Source organism: Astyanax mexicanus, chromosome 15 (genome assembly GCF_023375975.1).
Source record: "Astyanax mexicanus isolate ESR-SI-001 chromosome 15, AstMex3_surface, whole genome shotgun sequence".
Classification (NCBI taxonomy): Eukaryota; Metazoa; Chordata; class Actinopteri; order Characiformes; family Acestrorhamphidae; genus Astyanax; species Astyanax mexicanus.
In genome coordinates, this window is record NC_064422.1 from 9,854,897 (window position 1) to 9,877,086 (window position 22,190).

Below are 22,190 nucleotides of genomic sequence, written 5' to 3' on the forward strand. Positions count from 1 at the left end.
CTACACATCTCTCAACCTCTGTCAGAACCAAAGAATGGAAAATAATAACTGATATATTTTCTTTTAATTGTGTTTTAAATATGTAAATATTTTTTAAATGATTGCATTTATATCTTTCAAATTTAGATATGAACACATTTACATGTTTGCCCTCCAGCTCAATAATTGTTATTTATTATGTAATTAATATATAAATGCATTTTTGTGAGGACTTTTTATTCCAATATGCTTTATTAATGTAATTAAATAAAGTCATATGTTTGCATACCCACAACATTTTAAAACATTTTAAGAACATAATGAAAAAAACAACATGCTCCACTCAAAGCCATATAATTACTTCTTTTTTTAATAGTCAAAATTACAAAATAATAACATGATCTACATAATCTACAAAATAATAACATAATATCCATGATCATGGTAAGCATCAACATTTTTTACTCTAACAATTGCTTATAGACATGCATACTGTTGAGAAATATAAAAATATAAATATAAATACATACCATTAATATTTTTTTTCCTTTTACTGGATCCAAGACTAATATTTAAAATACCTGTTTATTTTTTAAGTGTTTTACGAATTAAAATGTGGAGAGTGGTACAATAAGGCATTGAGATGCAGTGCCAGAACTGTACTGATTCCTATCGAAGAGGTATTATTTCAGCTTAATGCTAAATTTAAAAACAAATACAACCTAAAGATGATTCCAAAACAAATGTGGTTCTAAATAAGAACAAAAAGATCCAATTAAGAAAAATTAAGTTAGTGTATAAGCAGAGAATATACAGTACCAACATTAAACTCATCAAACAAATCACTCCAGTACAAAACCAGGATTTAATTTTTTTCTTTCCCCCCAAATATCACTTTTTAAAATCTGAACGGAGAAATCAGACGCTCATTTCTGGGTTTTAAGGTCAGGATCATTTGACGAAGCCCTTCGTTCAAACACTTGATTCACACATTCACAACAGAAACAACAATGAGAAAATAGTCACGGGCTAAAGGTCATTTTTTTTGTCTTCTTGGAAGCAGAAAAAGATGCATTTTTTTTCGCTTAAGGAAAGAAAAATAGAACTAGTTAGTTTATCTAGTTACATTTCTTTCCAAAGTCTTAATGTGAGATCTTGCTGGACCAACTCAAAAGTTAGTGTGAAAATGGCAAAACACTGAGGAAACTAAACTAATCTAACAGGAGAACAGATATCCTGCTGAACGCCTTTAAGGTGTCAGACAATCCTGAATTCATTTCCTGCTCTGTTTACTTTATCCAGCCACCAAAGCCAGAAACGTACTTTACGCAAGTGTGTGAACACAAACGCTTCAAGCTACGCAGCAAATACAAGAACAATCTGCATTCAGCAGGACAAACCCACAACCAAAATATGCATCTTAAATCTATTGTAATTTGAGTTTATTCAAATGTTTGTCTGTTTTTATTAGCAGTTTTTAATATCCTGCACTATAAGATCTTTTGTCCGTCATAATACTGTTATAAATATTGAGAATCATAAAAATATAAAGTAATATTTTTGACATTTTTTCTAATCTTAACATCCACCATGCAAAAAATTACAATGGTGGACTTCTTTAATCAGGCTGCTCAAAAACATAACAGTTAATAACCAACATGCAACTAAACCTAATATCAATATTGCTAAACGATAATTTACAATTGTTTGGCGTTTAAAAAATTACAATCGGTAAACGTAGGATAGTAAGTGTAAAACAGATTAAAAACCCTGAAAATGGAAGACAGATTAATCATAAATCTGTAAAGGCTAAATTGGACATGACTAAACAAACTTCCACATTTTTTGCTTGTAACTATAAATTAAATTATTTTTACATTTTCCATCATCTCTTCGATAATTAAGGTATTTATTTACTGAATTACTCAGATTCCCAACATCTACCTAGAATCAACATAAAACCTCTGGAGCTCAACACGCTTGCAGGAGAACACTAGCTGCTAAATCTGTTTGGTCGGCTAACAGCCACTCTTTCTGTTAGGATTATTCTAATATTTTAACATATTAACATTTACTACAAGTTTTCATGATTTTTATTTTTATTTGAGCTGGTGGTTCTCAAAAAATGGGCTATTTGGGAGTTGCTGAGAACAACTGATGCAATCACTCGATAACCATTACCACGTTTTGAGCCGGTTCTCCAATCCATACTCTACTGTCCTGCTGCTGGCGTTTGTGGACTTGCGTGAAGCATGTTTCTGGCATAGCATTCTAGACAGTTCCCCTATCTGTCCACATTACATAATACACACTTCGGTACACACACATCCCCAAAGCACCGCTCAGGCAAGCATTCCCTTGAGCTCCCTTGAGTGTGTGTGTGTTTGGGGGGAATTTCATTTCTGGAGGAAAGTGATTGATTTATTGAGAAAATCTTTGCTCCTTCCCTGTTGCCTTCCCGCAACACCCTGGTTTACACCCTGTCTTTCACCAGAGATGCACCCAAACTAAATTACAGGACCAATAATATCAAACACCCTACTGTGTTCGATATTAGTAACAGCTAATTCACAGATAAATTTTGTGACAGTGACAAGTTTAAACTCTAAACAGATGCAATTAATGCATTTAATACAGCCATAAATAATACTATTTATAATAAGCAAAATCTGACATTACTGTAAACAGTTACCTTTTTTGTAAATGTGTTATAAATATTTCCTATATGCGCCTTTTCAGACCCACCTGCAGGTGATTGTAACATTCATAAAAGCTCTTTAGAGCTCTAATTTATCCGTATTAATGTTTCACTGTAATTCTTCCCAGTCTGGGTGATAATAATGATTAATTTTTTTAATCTCCTCTATTTTTTAAAATATTTTTTTTGCTTCTTTGTAGTTTAGGCCGGACATTGTCTACAGTATTTTAGCCTGATTTAACCCCAAATAGCCTTTTCGAACAGCTCAGAAGTGAATTTCTAGAGAAGAAAATACCAGAAATGTTTAGTCACAGTTATTGCTGCAAAGAGGGCTCACACCAGATAAACATACTTTCGCAACTCACAAATATGTAAAATTTAATCATTTTACTCAATGAATAAATGGCCAAGTATAATATATTTGTCTCATTTGTTTAAATGGGTCTTCTTTATCTACTTTTAGGAATCTGTTTGACTAAGTTTCAGCTTGGTTAGTTTTTTTTTAATATGCTAAAAGACAGACCTGTCTTTCTCCTGTTCTGGTTGCTTACCAGACAAAAGTCTGCCCAAACAGCTTGTGTGCAATTTAATTTATTCTAGATAAGTTGATAAGTGGTAAGTTGTGTAGAATAGAGAAAATCAGAGTGCATCTCCAGCAAAGGGGGTGAATGGGATGAGGGTGTGATCTGGAAGGTCAAGCAAACTGTCGTCACTCAGTCAAAGAGCAGAAACACTACAGTAGAGAGTCACAATCACAGTATCGTTAAAGAGTCCTGCAGCAAGAAAAGCAAAGAAAGATTCTGAAAGAAAAGAGAGAGAGAACCAGCCAGTGCAACAGTGCGATGTGGCATTTGTTTTTCCTACTTGGTACTGAAATCATTAGTCTCCATCTGCTCTAACGTCCATCTCAAAGCCTTCTGTTCTCCCTGTGTCTCAAATCGGGCAAGACGAACTAGATTCCTAATCTACACACTGTGTCCTTTACTGTCCAAAGCCCAGACCGCAGTAAATTAGTATAATCTCAACTGGAGCAGTAATGATTTCCAGGTAATGGATATATCAGAGAACCTCACAGAGCTAAATCAAGTTAGCTAGATGCATGGTTGTTACAGCATTTTGCAGCATAATACTGCAAATACTAGAGCTGGCCCGAAGAGCATTTTACAAATTTAACCATTAAACCATAACTTTAAGTATCTTGGTTATCGAAGCTCAATTTAAATCCAGTAGAGGGCAGGGATGAACTAACAGTAAAGAGATGTGCAATGGTGCAAATGAACTGAAATTAGCTTTGATAATATTAAATATTAAATGATGTGATGCTAAGAGACAGTATGGGTACAGCATATATATAAGTTTACGCCACTACAGCACTACAAAACTTCGGTGGAGCTGAACAAGATCTCTCACAAAAACTGCTCAGTCATATTAGTGTAAAATCCTGTACAATATTTCTAACGCCTCAGTCCACATGCTTCTTTCCCAGTACAAACGTATGTGTACAGCTGTCCATGAGAGAGAGCTCATCAGGGGATTTGTATTTACTGCAGTGGAGTAAAAAATTGATTGAAGTAAAAAAAAAAAAAAAAAAAAAAAAAAAAGGACAAAATCTAGCATAACGCTGCTTTGAGACAAAATAAATAAATCTCAGAGTAAAGAATGATTACTTGAGGGTTAAAATGATTCGAGCCAGCCCCCCCAAAAAAACTAATATCACTGTATGGAAGGACGAACATGTCCAACTCGCATCTGAAAATTTAAACTGGAGGTTCCTCTGATGGTTCCACCTGTTCTACTCTACATGAGTATAGACTACAACATTCTACGCATCTTTTGACTGCAGTTCTAGCACGCATCTTCTGGTACCAACATGCCACTGCACTATAGAAGTATTCGATTTGAGACACAGTGTCCGTCATTACTCTACTCCTGCTGACCTCTCAGCAGTCTCACCTTGGCAAATCTGAGACAGTCCGTTGAACGTCCGCCAGCCGCACGTCTGCCATGGAGAGACGTGTGTAGCGTTTCTGCACGCATCGTGCATGTCTTACTGAGGTGACTTATTTGCTACAGTAGCTGCTGAGTTTCTGTACGAGTGCTGCTCAGCTAATTGTATGATGGCTCTGTTCACAGTATTTGCTCTAGTAGTGTGGTTTTCTATTGGAGGGTTATAGCATATAGCATTCTTATAAACATGTTCTAGGTATCAGTAAGGTATGTGCATGATGCACACTTCGCTAGCTTAGTGCGTGTAGATGTGTGTGACTGTGTACACTGCCCATCAAAAGACTGAGAGAACTTAGTTTCCCAAAATATTTTCTTTCATACAAATAAAGAGTTTTCTTTATCAGAATGCAAAAATGAGCCGTACTGCCATGCCAACAGTTCTGCGTGTGCTCCAGCGCGCTTGCTCTCTAAACCCCTTTAGTGTCCCCACTTTGGGTCATCAGGCTAATGCAAGGCTGTGGACCGTGGCATGCCTAGCGTGCAGCTCTTCACGCAATCAGGCTGCAAGTATGGATTGTGGGAGATTTCTCAGTTTCAGAAGGTCTGGTGTACATTAGTTTTGGAAGCAGGGGCAGCAGATAAAACACATGCAGTATGACAGGCCCATGTTTGGGAAATGTTTTTCTTTGTGTGAATAAATAAAAGCAGTTTTACAATTATTAAGCCGGCCCCTCTGTCCAGGCTGACTTTTGCATTAACCCTAATGCTATCCTGAGACTTTTTTTCAGCGACTCGCTGGCAAACAGACATTATTTTTATGTAAAGACATACACTATCAAAAAAATCAAATAAAAAAACAGCCCAGTCTCTATTTTTGCATTACAAAAAAAGCACAGTGTTCTTTTTTTTCTTCTTTTTTAATTGTGCCTTTAATACTACTTAGTTCTGATTGGCTGCCCTGTATTTTGTATTGTTCACACAGACGTGCAACAAGACTGAAATAGTAATGGACCTCTAAAAAAAACATCACTCGATCCTCTCTACTAAACTGCTGTAGGCTAATGGTAAGTGTCCACTAGCACTTTTCTTCAACGCATTTCAATGTGCCGAATCTCTGGGTTCTCCGTGTGGGTGAGTCCATGACGGTTTTGAATTTAAATGAAGCAACAGATGTAGGAAATCATAAGTTTAATATTTAAGATTTTTAATCAATCGCATTGTAATCTATAGTTCTATAAATTCATTTTACGTCATTTTTTGCTTCTCTTCTGTGGTTGAAAGGCGGCTGTTGTGTGTGTGTGTGTGTGTGTGTGTGAGGCTTGTATGTGTGTGAAGTCGCAGCCTGCTCATTTGAATAAAGTTGAGCTCTGCTGAACTTTTTCACTTTTTCAGAGGGTGGGGCTGCGATCAATAGCCACTGGCATGCAGCGGCTCTCTCTGTTAAAATTAAAAGGATGCATCAAGGCTTAAGTGCTAGTGGACACGTAAGAGTTGGAATGGGTGGGGTTAATCTGCTTTTTTGTAAGTATGGACCTGAACTTTGTAAACTAGCATGTAAACTTTACATTTTTTAACTTTCACAATGTTAATATACACTACATTAAAGTCTCATTTTTTTTTGTTTCCAAAACTGCTAGGGCAATTTCAGGTCAGTTTTTATGATACAGCAACACTGCAGGCTGTTTTTTCTCACTTATCTGAAAATAAAAGTGAAAAGAAAAACATTCTAGACTGCTAAATGTCCCAAATCTTTTACCGGGCAGTGTGTGTGTGTTTGTGTAAGCTGCAGTTACTAGCTCTGCGGCTGCTGGGCGATGCAGGAGCAGTCGGTGACCAGCAGGTCCACCACTGCGTTGCCACTGACGAAGACGGTGGGCGCAGAAGTCATGCTGCTCAGGGTCACTGTGCCGGCCGCCGCTGCCACTCCGTCCGAGCTGCTGCTCACCGGCGCTGGGTCGTTCATTGGGGGGTTATGGGTGCCCATGTGGCCCTGCAGCTGCGTGGGGGTTTTGCAGTGGACACCACAAAGTTGGCAGACCAGAACTCCTCCGGCTCCGGCTGAGCCAAATCCACCACTGCTTTCCTTCCACTCCTGACCGTGGTGCTTCTGAGCGTGGATGCGCAGGTAGGTCAGCGTGGTGAAGCCTGAGAGAAGAGCACACATCATTATGCAAACAGTATCAGATAAAACGTTTATAATGGATTACTAAGGGCGTGACTTGAAATGTAAGTGGAAGATAAGAATTCACACTTTGGCTTCAAAAAAATTTAAGACTGCTGTGGTACTGTAGAAGTTCGTACTTGATGCACTTTGGAAATCAGTACATACTGTTATATTGCACAAAGCAAATATATATAAAAATAATAATAATAATAAATATAAAATAAAAAATCTAAATGCTTGGGTCCATTCACACCTTCCATTAAATTCAAACTGTACTTTGAAAACAACTGTTTTAGGAGCTGTCTCTAGGTCCAGTGATGATATTTTAGGATTGTTGAAGACAGCCTGTTGTTTACTCGATTTTGTTGTTCCAAATGATCTGACAGAAAGTGGAACAGACAGCTGATTGTTCTTATTGTTCTGAGGTATTTTTCCTTCCTCTCCTTTCTTTTGCTAATAACAGAATTAGCAGTTAGTATTCTCCTTCAAGCGTGTTGAACCCCAAGTGGTGTTGCATTCAAGGCAGATTGTAGGGGAGAGGAATACAGAAGAAGACCAAGGCAGGTGAGAAATAAGGATAAATGTGGGGTATTTGTAGGGGTATATTTAAGACTGAAACTACACTGCTAAAGTAAAATTATGATTAGAATAGGATTGCTAAGTTAAATTTACAATTACAGAACTGCTTAAGTAAATCTAAAATTGCATTGCTGAGGTAAATATGTGACTTGAATAAAGGTAAGTATATTGTTCTGTGTCTGATGGGATATTAAAATGTTCAGTGTTTAATAAATATTTTTAACTTGCAAATTTAGATCTGCCTTTTTTTTAAAGCAAGACAAAACAAAAAATGTAACCTATATTTTTTCAATGTTAAATTCATGTCAAAATGAACAAAAACCTGAAAAAAATATGGACTTCTACCAAATGTTTCATTTTGTTTGGTTAAAAAAAGTATTGCATTGCAATCCCAGTTAGAAAGTAAAATATGAAAAGAAAACGATACTCACTTCGGTTACACAGGTGGCAGGCGTGATGCTGTGACTGGTTGTGCACTCTCATATGATCAGTGATGTATGCGGCAGACAGCAGTTTGCCACATATGTGACACGGCACCTTCTCCTCATGTCGTATCATATGAGCACGCAGGCGGTCTTTCGTGGCAAAACTCGACTCGCACGTCTGAGAGGAGCGACAACATAAAACATACTGTTACTAGAGTGCTGCAGCACAGACATCCACCTGTCACACCACAGTGTTTAAAGTGTTATTTCAGAGAGTTAATATCAGTTATTCCAGTCTTACAACATTTCAGCACACTTGTAATAGCGGAGTAAAATTTCTGCACAGTACAGAAGAACAGTACCGGGCATTTAAAAGGTCGTTCTGAAGAATGGACCTGTCGGACATGGCTGTTGAGATGGTCAGGGCTGCAAGAAAGATACAGAAAATCAGTAAAAGCCAATGAGCTTCAGGCTTCTAAAATAAATGTAAATATAACACATAATATATGTCCAAAAAATAATAATATTACTGGCAAAGGTAAGTTTCAGTAATTTATTTGATTAGACTTGATTAATTGTATATTATATTATACACATCAGGAGGATGTGTTGTATAGAGCAGGTATTTATAACAAAGTAAAACATATAACAATTTAACCGCTTATACTCTGAGTTGCCTCAATTAATCATAAATAATAATAATTTCCAGTTAGAAATCAAAATTTATTTTTCTGATTTATTGTAATTATTCATATATTATTTAAGATATGTAATTATTTTAAATGTAATAATGAATGTTTGTCAAATATGATGCACTTTGCTTTAAAAGGTTAAAACACACCAAATATACATGTGCCATCAGCTGCTTACAGACAGTATAGACATGTGCCCTGGGTAAAGATTTGGCCATGATAGGACAGCTGTGTCTTATAACTTTGGGTATATTTAGTTTTAACACTGAGTTTTATGTTAATCATGGTATCTTTCTCACTATACATTGCAATGCTAAAAGTCATGGAAGAGAAGCTAGCATGTATCTCATGAATTTTCACGTAAAATCTAAAAAACGTTGTACTGACCAGTGGAATATGCATGTAGGGCCTTCTGCAGTGAATGTGGCTGGGATATCTGCCACAGTCACTTTTTCTTTAGATCGCATGGACAATTCTAGCCAGTTCAAGTTGCCTTGCCATGAGCACGCTGGCCAGTGTATAACATAACAAGATAACAGCTCACAACTCAGGCAGGAATACAGACAGACCCCAGGCAACAATTTAGCATGTGGTGTAAAGAGCCATATTGGCCCCAGTGTGCTTTAAATACCTAAATGTTTTGAGTTAAATAAGTGTTCCCTGGTTTTTATTTTTTAAACTAGCTCTACCAAATATATATTTGTGTCTTTTTTTTGCTTTCTTCCAAATAAACTTATTAAGGCTTGTAACAGGCTGCATCTATGCATGGGTTTGTCTTACCGAGAGAAGGCCTTGGAGCAATGGGGGCAGATGTAGGGCTTCTCCACCCCGCCCTGGTGGGAGCGGACGTGGTGGCTCATGCGGTCTTTCCTCTTGAAGCGCTGCTGGCAGATGGGGCAGGAGAAGGGCTTCTCGTCTGAGTGAGAGAGCCGGTGCCGGTTCAGATGATAAACATCTCTGAAGGCTTTTCCGCATGTCTCACACGCGTGGTTCTTTCTCACAGGGTTCGGGTTCGGCGGCCTCGGCTGAACCTAGACAGAAAGAGAGAATGACTTTGTGTCACTAATTGTGGTTCCTTCTGATACAATATAAAACAATTTGATCCATGTTTTAATCATTTTGGTACCAAATTCATTGGCATCAAATTCAATGCTCCAGACTAACTTTAGTAGCATTAAAAAAAGTGTGCACTCGGAGGAAAGCGCAGCGACTCGGTTCTGATATATTAGCTCACCCTTTAAAGTGATGAGGGAAGAGAGCGCCATCTACCCACCCAGAGAGAGCAAGGCCAATTGTGCTCTCTCAGGCAAGCTGCATTACCAGGATTCGAACCATCTGGCGATCTCCCAAACATCCCAAATTAAGCAGCAATTTTCAACCGAAAAGAACTGAAACAACTACAAGTCTTGCAAAAAGCTTACCTGTACAGGCTCTGGCGTTGCCATGACTACTATTGCAGCGGGAGGAAGGGCTGTAACAGTGGAGGCCACGCTGACCATGACCGACTCGTTCGTGTCCTGTGCGACCAGGGGCTGCTGGGGCATTTGGGTGGGAAGCATGTCCTGAGGCGTCAGGCTGGGGGCCTGGGGCTCGGGCATCGTCAGCTGAAGGAGGGAAAGAGGAACGGTGGGCCGCTCCACCACTTCTTTAGCGCCGCCCTCCTGGTTCTGAGAGGAGCCGCTTTTCATGCGGATGCCGGTGTGGACGGACTGGTGGCGCCGCAGGTTGTAGCTGTTTTTGAACTGTTTGCTGCAGATGGCACAAATGTGTGCCACACGGGCAGGGCGGGGTGGTGGCTTCACTGGAGGGGTAAGACAGGCATATTTAAGGCATATTGCAGTGCAATGCAGTGATGAACAATGACTATCAGCACTAAGCTAAAAACACCAATACTATAATCTTAGTTGACCCTAGAGGTTTGTAATAAATTGCTAGCACTATACTAACAAAGGTGAGCAGTCCTTTTTGCCTTTTCTTGAAATGGCGTCGTGTGGCAGTAGGTAGTAAATACTGCACAGACAGAACATGCATGGACACAGCAGTTGTTCATAGCTGTGGTAATTAGCGTTGTCTGACCAATATATCAGATTAAACGGCACCTTATCAGCAGTTTAGCTCAAATAAAAAGAGACTATTTAATGGCTGGTTCATTTGGGCCAGACTGAGAGCATGTCCTCTGGCAGGTCTTGGTCCAGTTGTTTAGATCCGCACCTGAGTGTGATTACTGTTTTAACACCTGCTCAATCAAACCGCTAAGAGTACAACCGTACCAGAGTCCATTTTAACCCGACCAAATAGTGCTGGTTTGAAAACACCCTTAAATTAAGATGACCTAAAAAATTACAGATATATATTTTAATGGCTCACCACTGCCTTAGATCAACTGCCTTACACTAACTACAATAGGTAGCGATAAATTCACAATACAAACACTTTGGCTGTATGATGATCTAGATTGTGTCCCTAGTCATCCTTTCTCTCTCACCCACCAGGTTCAGGGTCCTCGTTAAGTGCCGCTGTGTCCACTGTGGATGGGGGTGGTGCCATGTGCTCGGGGGCCGGACTCTGGGGCATGAGCTCGGCCTGGAGGCTGCCATCCACCTGGGTCTGAGCACCCGTGGTCTGAGAAAGAAAACATTTATTTGTTTTAGAAGTTTAAGAAGTATAGTTTTTAAGTACAGCAATAACATATACTGATTTTATTACAGTAGAAACTATAATACCGTAGTTATTAAACTGATATTACACTATTGCTCATAGTAGTTACTGAAAAATAAGCCTAGAGTTATATATTAAGGGTTAGGACAGGTCCAACTCTAATACTACACTTATAGTAACAACTAGAGAAAACTAATTTCTATAAATCTGTGGTGTCTGGGTGTATTTTTTTATAAGTGAGTTTAATTTGTGCTACAAATGCTACAATCTTGAATGTGGAAAAATTTAAATCCATTATGAATTTGCTGGATGTTCAGTTTCCATAATCTGATAAATAATCATGAATTAATTTTAGTTTATGTGAATCTGTAGTGTTTAAGCTGTTACAGTTCATTAGTCTTAAATGTGAAACACTCTGTGTGATCTTGCAGTGTTTCAGTTTCAGTTTGGTGCTATTAACTGCACCGAAACTTAACCTGGCACAAAACAACAGATTTTATCACAAAAGCAACTATAATGCTTATAACAGGGTTTCCGCCACGTTCATTTCAGTGCGGCGGTCCGCCACGCCTTCGTTCTTCCCCGCCACCCTTCGTGAAAATTTGGAGCCCGGCGTTTTTCCCGCGCTTGATCAGCGTTGCCCCTTCGGGGGTGGAAATCGGTAGTTAGTCATGCAGTGCCAACATAACGCGCGCGCGAGAGAGAGAGTGTGAGTATAGGACACAGCGAGAGAGAGAGACTGAAACATAACGCGAGAGAGAGAGAGAGAGCGAGAGCGCGCCTGTAAATAGCGAGAGAGAGAGACTGAAACATAATGCGAGAGAGAGAGAGAGAGAGAGAGAGAGAGAGAGAGAGAGAGAGAGAGAGACTGAAACATAATGCGCGCGCGCGAGAGAGAGATGAATTAAACAGTGATTAAACAGCTTCAACTTACGCAGGTGTCCACTCAGGCTCACTCACCTGGTGGAGTGAAAATCACGCTATGTTTCTGTTTCTGGAGCTGTCATAAAGCAAGGATGTAGGGCCCTAGAATAGAGGCACCCTAGAACAGCTCTGTGATGCATTTGTTTTCACGGTCCAGTAAACATTTTATTGTAATTAAATTAAAGATTAAAGATATTATTTGTCTGTTTTAATAAGCACAATTTTTAATTAAATTCAATAATATTTTTTATTTTATTTACTCATTCTCACATTTAAAATACCTAATACAGATAAGAGCGAATAAATAATACATATATATTCTGTTGTGCCCTTTCTCCTCTGTTATGTATAATTTAACATTTTGTGTTGCACACTTTTACGTTTACCGTATCTGAAAAAAGAACAATAAGGATTTATTTTAAATAAACCTACTTTTTGCAACTTTTTGTTTTAAGTGGGCATTTTTCAGTGACAGTTGGAAATAAAGAAAATAACTGGAAACATGTGTAATTGTGTTATATCGTGATATCATTAACGTGATATAAATTATCGGTTCCCAACCGGGGGGTCCTGCCACCGCACCTTCAAGGAAATCCTGGGGGAAACCCTGTTATAACACATATTTCCATTGTAGTTACTACATAATAAGCCCTGAGTTAAGTATTTGGGGCAGGAGTGTACAGTTTCCATTATGAATTTGCTATGTGTAAAGTTTCCATAGTCTGACAAATGAACATGGAGTAATTTTAGTGCATATGCCTCTGTAGTGTCCAGCCTGTTCCAGTCAATTAGTTGAAAATATAACACAGTGGTTTAATGTAGGACAAAAGAAGATTTAATTACAGAAGATACTATACAAACTTATTTCCATTGTATTAGTAGATACTGCACAATAAGTGCATAATAAGTTTTCAGTTTAGCTTGGAGCTATTAACTGCACAGTGATGTAATCTAGTATGTAACTTTTTTATTACAGAAGCAACACTTATTTTCATTGTAGTTACTGCATAATAAGCCTTGAGTTAAGGATTTAGGGACTTGAGGCAGGGGAGTATAGTTTAAAGAGTACATTGATAACGCAGAAGTACAGTTCCTACTTTTTAGAGATGTATATATTTAGAGAGAGAGAGAATTAAATTAAAACTTAATTTTTCATCATGGCATTCAGTTTTTTCCTCTTCCATACCATTTTGAGCTTTCCAAATGTGAGCTATGGTTTATTAAAGGTTGAACGTATGATGTAAAAACAACTTCGCCATATCAATGTTGATAATTTTTTTTAAATCAAAAACAAATCAAAGGTTGATTCAACCATAACATCAATGTTGACTTTAACTTTGAAATGCTGGCTGGGAAATTATTTTAATCCAGTATGAATTTGCAGTGTCTGAGTGCAATTCTACAGTGTGGTATTAATAAAAAAAAAAATTGTTGAATATTTATAACACTACTAAATTCTAGGGGTGTGCCAAATCATATGGTACGCAATAATATCGCCAACATTTTTTTAATATTGTGAACGATATTATATTGTGCAATATCAGCCATCCCTAATTATCACATCAGGGTACTACTTTTTTGTTGTTTTTAGCAAAAGAAAAATTCACACTGTTCTCATTTCCCATTATTTATCTACAAAAGACAGAATATATCTGTCTAGTATCATTTATTTTACTTTGATCCTGAATATATGGAGATATTTGGTAGTATCATGACATTCTGGATCATTGACTTCTGTTACAAATCTGATTCTTGTAAAATTCTTGTATCTATCTTAATGGTATCACTGATACTGTAATAAGCATTACTACATAATGAGGCCTTGAATAAAAGCGTAAGGGTTGGGACAGTGCAGCCAGAGTAGCTTTAGTTCCAGAGGGCCTCTGTCTATCAAACTGTGTTGGACAGAGGCCCTTCAGGACCAAAACCCATTGACCTCTTGAGGTCATGCAAAACATAAACCTATTAGCTGACTAACTACTGCACAAACACAGAACTAAACATGCTGTGAATTTGATTGCAGTAGTAGCATTGCCATTTTTTAATGGTCCTGAAGAACTTCATGATAGTTCAGCACACACACATACAGAGACACACACACACAGACAAACACACACCAATTGTGGAAGTGGCATCTCACCTGGAAGAGAAAGTTGCTCCAAGAAGCATCCATTTTGTTCAGAAGTGAAGGAGGATAAAACTGTAGATTGTGAGGTTTTCTCCTCAGCTGCTTCTCCTCATCCCCCTGTATAGCTTTAGAAGCAGAATCTCTCTCTAACCCGAATGCTTCTCCAGCTGCTAATGAGGATGATAATCTTAACGCGACTTTCACAGACCAGTGCAACTCAATGAGATGAGCTTTTTATTCCCTGACAAACTACTTAACTACAGATCCCAAACTCGCAGCATTCAGTTTTAATATGCTTCATAGAATACTGTCATTTCTACGTTTACATCATGCATTAGAAGAAAATAAACACGGCGTTAAAGAGGCTCTACTGCTGCTGCTGTTGTTGTTGCTGTAGTCTTTCAGACAGTGGAATAAGCTTGGTTTTAGCTAGGTTAAAATAAGGTTAAAATAACGCTTAATAATAAATAGCTAAATCTCTGTTGCTTTTAGTGTCTCTCCCCCCTCCTTCTCTCCCTCCTTTCCTCCCTCCCACCAACTAGCTAACTAACAGGCCGCGGCTGCGCTTGTTTAGTCGAAGCCTCGGTGTTGAGTTCACGCCGTGGCCGAGGCAGACACAGCCTGAGCCCGGCCGCCTCGGCGCCTCCACTCGCTCGATGTCATCTTTCTTTTTTTATCGCTCTCTCTCTCTTGCTCTCTCTCTCGCCCCCTCTCCCTTCTCCCTTTCCTCCCTCTCCCTCTCTCCGCTCCCTCCCTCCCCGTGTGTTTCTTTCTTCCTTTTCTTTTTTAATTCCTCTTTCTTCTCCCCCTCCTCTCCGCTCCTCTCTCTCTCACCGCGGCCCCGCTGCTCTTAAAGGGATGTTCGGCGAAAAAACAGACACACGGGAGCGCGCACGCGCGCACACGCACGCACAGACACAGAAGTGTCCTCGAGCGATCACGCGCTCGAGACACCGCGCGCGTGTGCATGACGGGCGCGCGCTCCAGCGTACGCCGACAAAAATTGAAATGCAGCATCTCTCCTAGTTGACCAGCTAGCTACCCTTACTGTCTGTCCGTCTCCGCCTCTCGCCTTCTAAAAACGCCCGAACACCCGAAACGCTTCTAACGCGCGAAAAAAGCGTCATACCAAATATATACCACAACGAAAAAAGACAGAAAGATGCAGGAAAAGAGTAAAGAAAGGGGCAGCGGTACCGTAATAACGCCCAACGGTCGCGTCTTAAAGGGATGGCGAAAAATGACGCAGAGAGGATTTTCACTGAGGACATTTTACAGATGTGAGATTTCAGATAAACACTGATAAATACATAGAAACACACATAAGATATACTTCAAATCGCTGCTTTAAAATCAAATGACAAATACAACACACTCTAGTACAGGCATAGAGGCATTTAAAATAATGCTAATGCTACAATTCAGCATCTACAGTTTAGACTGAAGGTTGTAAATATTATACTTTCTAAAATAGTTTAATATTTTATTTATTTTTTGCAAAAATGTACCTTTTTTGCCTAAATCATCTCTTCATAAATCGCCTACACCCTCAGACTATTAAATTCTATCCCTTTAGGATAATGACCTATATCCAGAGTGTGACTACAACTACTAATTTATTATTTGAGTCAAAGTAAAATGAGACTTAAGCATTTTTAAAATCACATAATTAAAAAAAACCCTCTGTAACAGGTAAATATAGGCATTTAAAATGAGGCTAATGCTACAATTCAGCATCTACAGTCCAAACTGTGGGTGGTAAATAAAACCTTTTTAAGTTATCATTTTTTATAATATATTTTTATAATCTCCTCATGCATCACCTACACCCTTGGTTGATCAGACCATTTTAACCCACCCCTTTAGGATAATGGCCTATATCAAGAATGTGACTTAAACTAATTCATTATGCCTGAGTTAAATAAAGTGTGATTAGGCAGTTTTAAAATAATATAATAAAAAGAAACAAACTCTGGTACAGGTACACATAGGAATTTAAAATGAGGCTAATGCTAGAAAACAGTAAATTTAGGCCAATGCTATCATTCTGCATCTATAGTTCAGACTGGGGGTTGTAAATCAGCACCTTCCTTTGCCAAAATTGACTTTTTTGCCTAAATCATCTTCTCATGATTCTGCTTGTTCTTCTGTGGCAAAATCACCTACATCCTAATTAGACTAATCAGAATTCTACTTCTTTTGGTTAAATACCTATATCAAGAGTGTGACTATAACTCATTTATTATGCCTAAATCAAAATAAAATGTACCTTTTAATCTAAAAGAGCCCATGGTGAAGTGTGTCACTTTACTTTAACTCATGAAGCCGCTAAGTGACACATACTGAACATCCTCAGAGCATCACTACAGGACAGTGTGTGAATCTGTGTTTGTTCGTCTGACCTAATTTACAGAATGTAGGAGTTATTTAGAGTTAGTGCTGGAGATAAAACTAAACTAGCTCCTTTAAAAGTGTATTACTTGCTTTCACAGTTCTGTTTAACCATTTAAACGCTAAGAAAACTTTAATGACCTGCTGACTGAATTTATCTGATTCTGTTTCAAACCTAGTATCCATATTCATCCAGGGCTAAGAGTTCATAAAAGTTGTCAGTAGCAGAGGGAAGCGTGATGTGCTGTGAGATTTTCCGGGAAAACAAAACTGCACTGACTTTGGACTTGATATAACAAGTCCAATTATGAAATATAACATTTCATTTGTAAATCAAGGGATCCGAGTCTGGAGGAAGAGTGGAGAGACACACAGTCCAAACTGCTTGAGTGATGGTTTGGAGAGACATGTCATCTGCTGGTGTTGATCCACTGTCTAAAGTCTAAAGTCAGTGCAGTTTTGTTTTCCCAGAAAATCTCACAGCACTTCATGCTTCCCTCTGCTACTGACAACTTTTATGGAGATGCTGATTTCATTTTCCAGCAGGACTTGGCACACTGCCCACACTGCCAAAAGTTACAATTGGTCTTATATAATATTCAAATTTTCTGAGACTGATTTTTGGGTTTTCATTAACTGAGCCATAATCATCAACAATAAAATAAATAAATGCTTAAAATAGATCACTATTTTATACATCTATATAATATATGAGTTTCACATCTTGAACTGAAATACTGAATTAAAGTAACTTTTTAATGATATTCAAATTTTTTGAGATGCACTAGTATATACATGTCTGTGTGTGTTTGAGGAAAGCATTATTTGGTGCCCAAAAATGTGAAATAACTACAAGCAGACGTTCCATGTTAATATCAATTTATTACCTTTTAAATTACTTCTCATTTTGTTCAACACATGTTCATACGACTCCGTTCCGGCTGAGCTGAAAGCAGCTCGGTGCGTGGATTTCGTAAGTTTAAAGTATTAAAAATGTCCTCTCAAGCAAAACCTCCACTTCTAACCCAACAGTCACGTTCACAGTCAGCCTACGAGTACTCGGGCCGGATGGACAGACAGACGAGATCTGACCCCCGTCGCCCGAGAAACCTCGGCATAAAACAAACAAGGAGAGCCTCCTTTACCACTGGACCTGGATCCGCTCACCGGGGTCGGCTCGGTCAGCGTTAGCCCTTGCCTCTTATAGTGTTTTCGAGCTGATTGTGGAAACCGCTCCGAGACCAGAGGAACCGGTGATGGGAACAAAAAAAATCCATCGCTGTGGCACAACCTCATCGGCCCTCTGACAACTAGACCCAACACTCAAGATACATAAGGAGTTCTGCATGCACTGTTTTTTTTTTTCTTCTTTTGACTTTAAACCAAGCATAAAGGAGGAGGTTATACAGAGTCGTCAGAGCTGGTGTTTCTCAGTTTTTCATCATTTTTTTCTTTCTTTTTTCTGCTCAAGTTCATTAACGGATCAGAACTTGGTGTGTCTTAGAGCAAAACTACAGTCTTGGAGACCTCTGGACTGGGGATCGTGCGAGTTCTGCTGGATGCCTTTTATTCTTGCGTATGCCCCATCACTGTCTTCACAGATGTTCTGAAGTTAGCTCGGGACTGCACTTTCTCCAGTTTTGCCAAAGAAGAGGAGAAAACTGAGGGAAATCTAACAAGGAAACACACTGATATCAGAAAATCACCCTCAATTTGGACGCAATGTGAACCACCCCAGAATCTCCAGTCCTTTAAAAAGCAAAGTTGGACCTTAGTTAAACCATCCGATATCCTACTGGTTATTATTCCTGCCCTTAAAACTTCAGTCCATAATCTTTAGGCAATTTCAATCCAATGAAACTACAACACTCGTGTTATTTGTCATTTTAACATGGAATAATTCACACCCATCTTTAAGAACTAGACGTTCTCTTCCATCACAATTTGGTAAAGAAAAGAAATGTGGCATTATTATTGATTGTGTACCATTCGGCCAACACGCGCTCACACACACACAACCTGACTATTAACAATTATTAATAATCAAGTATTAATAACCATTAATTCCAAACACAACAGACCTGACAAAAAGTAACACTTTTTGCGGTTTAAATGATTTCATTTACAACAAAACAAAAAATATATATATATATCAAAGCTGACTTATTTTTGTATTTGGAAATCAAAATGTGCACATGATAACGACAAATAAGGTACTAAGAGTTGCGCTCTAGGGGCACAACCCCTGCTGTAATCACCTACCGCTAAATGTTAGGCAATAATCCATTCACATTTTGTTATATCAAAGTTATGGTAATCATTGATACTATAGAAAACTGTGGACACAATGCTTCAACACTTCAGATACTATATACAATAAAATTTACAACTGGTGGGAAATGTGACTTTAAACGTCTATGTTTGTTGTTTTTTCCGGACAGTTACAGTAGCCTTACGTCTCAAATGTGACTGGGTAACATATGAATACAAATGTATTTTGTACATTAATCTCATGCACTGAAGCAACTCCCACAGACAAGAATGTTATTGTAAAGTCTGACAACAGAGCTGTTTTCTTTTTTCATTTTTTAAACACATCTAAGTGTTGAAATACTTAGTAGTTGAATTTTAAAAACATTCTGTGTTCGTGTGTTTCGTGTATGTGTTCGTAAATTCACCCAACCAAAATCTATATAGCACAGCATTCTTTTAACAATCCTTAAAGGCAGTGGTGATGTTCCAAGCCAGTCAAGTAAGTGTTTGATTCTTGTTTCCTTGTTTTTTTTAAACTCCCTTACAAAAAAAGGTTTAAAAAACAGAAACATCTAAAACCATAAACAGCAAAACTAAAAGAATACAATTAAGATGTGCTGTCTAATTCCTCTTATCGCTTTGCTTTAAACACCTTCATCGGATCATCAGATTTGAAAAAAGGCGAGGCGACCCTGAGCCCTCTCGCTTCCGACCTTTGGTCTAAAGACCTGTACACACCGAACGTGATGGAAAATAGCGGCAGGAAAATTAGGAGCTTTTGGAAATCTAATTTGTTAATATTTATGTATGCAATGTTTAGATTCTGAAACATAAACAAGGACAAAAATGTCCTTTTGCACTTCACCAAAAAAAGAAAAAGTGCAAACACTGATGTTGGGTACATCCCACATTAACACTTGGAAAAGTGCCTGAGCACTTCTACACATTCTTTTAGATGTCCTGACCATATTGTTTGTTGCTATATATAGTTAAATATTTATTGTATAATTATTATTGATTTTTTCATTCAGTCTTTTGGTTGTCCCCATGCCAACACGAGAGAGAGAGATAGCGACTTCCAAACTTATTTGAATGCATTCGCTTCGTCTCTTCTATCAAAACTCTGCCGTCACTCTGCAAGACGTCAATGGGTTTAAAGTGAATTAGCATTTGTATAAACCTGCAGGATCCGATCACGTCCGGTGTGTAAAGGCCTTAGGAGTAGGAGAGGTGCGATCCGTTAGAAATGTGGGAGGTGACCGAGGTGCTGCGGCTCAGGACTCCGTCCCCGGCACCTGAACCCCCCGGGCCGCCGCCGGAGGCCGTTCTGCGGAGGGGCTGAGGGCTGTTCCTCAGGGCCATCAGACTGGGACCTCTCACCACCAGGCCCCCTCCTCCTCCGTACATCCCCTGTGAGGATGAGGAGGAGGATGACGAGGCCTGGCCGGAGGAAGAGGAGGAGGAGAGCGAAATGGAGGGTGGGGCTGGGGGAGGAGGAGGGAGGAGAGCCAGGGACTGGGAAGAGGAGCGGGAGGGAAGGTGGTGGGGGAAGGCGTGGGGGTGGGCGAGGTCCCCCCGGCTCCCTCCTACTCCCCCCCACTCCCTCTCTTTCTCCCGCTCCCTCTCTCGGTCCCTTTCCCGCTCCCGGTACAGCTGGGGCGTGCTCTGGTGGTGGTAGTGCTGGGGGAGGTGGTGGCGGTGGTGGTGGTGAGAGGAGGAGGATGAGGAGGAGGAGGAAGAGGAGGAGCGAGATGAGTGGTGCACAGGGCCGTCCCGGGCCAGACCCAGTGCGTGGGCCGAGGAGGCGGAGGCCGATGACTCGGCCCGGCTGGGGCCCCGGCGGGAGTGGGGGTGCGGACCCCCTCCGTGGCTCCAGTGGCTGGAGGAGCGCGGGGTCTGGCTGGATGGGTAACCCTGCTTGGGGTAGGCCTCAGATGGGATGCCCGTCAGAGCCAGGCTGCTGAAGCCCAGGCGTAAACTCTCCGAGTCGAAGGCCTCGATCTCGCTGGCCTGACGCTCCAGCAGGGATCGGATCCTCTCTGAACGCTCGTTCTGCAGGGACAGCATCTCCTCCTCGATCTGCAAATAAAGGCTTAGATGAAAAAGATCTGTGCACACATTTACAGAATGCATGATGCAAAACTATTCCAATGGCCAGTTTTTTTTTTTTTAGCTTTTGTTACTAGACAAAAAATCTTAAGACTGTAGACAAGACAAACCCTACTCCAGTCTAGGACTATGACTCATCAAGACTGAGACATGGAGGCTGAGACAAGGAGAAACAACAGCAAACTGCCTTGAAGTCCTAGAATTAACTGGTTTAAGAAGCCTCCAGCCGATATGTATGTCTATTATTTGTTTCAGATTATGATTTGGAGTTATTAAGGCCCAATTCTCTTTTATCCCAAACACGTAGTCTTGCTTTTTTGCATGTTTTCACCATAAAAAGTGCAAATATGTAAACAAATATATATTAAAAAGCTTAGTTGGGATATTCAGCTTAAATTCTCTTAAGTTCCATATAACGGGGGATGTCAGAAACAGGCCACAAAGTGAACGTTTCAAGAAAACAACACCCTGAAAAGATAGTCAAACACCAAACTAGTCAATGGCAGAGAGGATTTGGCAAATTTTCAAGGAAACAACCCACACTCAGCTCTGCTGCTCAACCCACAAATGCATGATCCTTACAAATGTAGCTCTATTTAAAATGGAAATTAACAGGCTTTCCGAATGTATATGTATTGTCAAAAAAAATTGTTCACACAAAGAAATTATTTTTTTTTCTTTATATTGTATGTTGTATATATATAGTGGTATATAAATTAAGTTTAAGGTGCACTTTAGCAAAGTATTTTTTTTCCCAGTAGCCTTAAGGTGCATAGAATATGTGCATCAAAATGCAAAGTAGTACATTTATAAAATACTTCAAGTGTATTAAAAATGATGTTTAAAAAAACACATACTTAAATCTGCTTAAGTTCGCAGAAGTCATATGAAAAAAGACCCCAAAACACAACCTAATGCTTTTAGGTTATATTTAAATATAGCTTAATTATAATTGAAATATATATATATATATATATATATATATATATATATATATATATATATATAAGTTGCTGATCAGAAACATAATACAGTAAAACAGTCATTATTCTCAAATCCATCTCTAAATATGCACAAATTACATAGAGCTCTGGAAAAAAGTAAGAGCACACTTCAGTTTCTGAATCAGTTTCTCTAATTTTGCTATTTATAGGTTCATGTTTGAATTAAATGAACATTGTTGTTATATTCTATAAACTACAGACAACATTTCTCCCAAATTCCAAATAAAAAAAGTCATTTA

The 22,190-nt window shown here is 39.1% G+C and overlaps 2 protein-coding genes across 3 annotated transcripts in view; both read right to left on the reverse strand.

Annotated features, from left to right (window-relative positions):
• Positions 1-331: 331 nt before the first annotated feature.
• Positions 332-14,994, reverse strand: mazb (MYC-associated zinc finger protein b (purine-binding transcription factor)). Its single transcript, XM_007248687.4, has 7 exons — positions 14,207-14,994; positions 10,974-11,106; positions 9,906-10,285; positions 9,265-9,515; positions 8,155-8,218; positions 7,799-7,970; positions 332-6,769 (listed from the first exon to the last, which is right to left on the reverse strand). Exons 1-7 carry the CDS (start codon positions 14,237-14,239, stop codon positions 6,417-6,419), a joined length of 1,386 nt encoding a protein of 461 aa, XP_007248749.3. The 5' UTR covers positions 14,240-14,994; the 3' UTR covers positions 332-6,416.
• Positions 14,995-17,447: 2,453 nt separating this feature from the next.
• Positions 17,448-22,190, reverse strand: part of taok2b (TAO kinase 2b) — a 35,426-nt gene continuing 30,683 nt past the window's right edge. For both annotated transcript variants that reach the window (XM_049464762.1, XM_007248689.4), the window contains exon 19: positions 17,448-20,917. In XM_049464762.1, coding sequence (XP_049320719.1) covers positions 20,054-20,917 — 864 coding nt within the window. In that variant the 3' untranslated portion in view covers positions 17,448-20,053. The remainder of the gene's footprint in view (positions 20,918-22,190) is intronic.

Coding starts and splice junctions, on each gene's coding strand:
- mazb (XM_007248687.4), bottom strand. CDS start 14,239: ATGGATGCTTCTTGGAGCAACTTTCTCTTCCAG. Junction 9,516..9,905: donor CAACGCCAGAGCCTGTACAG/GTAAGCTTTTTG, acceptor CTTTCTGTCTAG/GTTCAGCCGAGGCCGCCGAA. Junction 8,219..9,264: donor TGCTCCAAGGCCTTCTCTCG/GTAAGACAAACC, acceptor TCTTTCTTGCAG/CCCTGACCATCTCAACAGCC.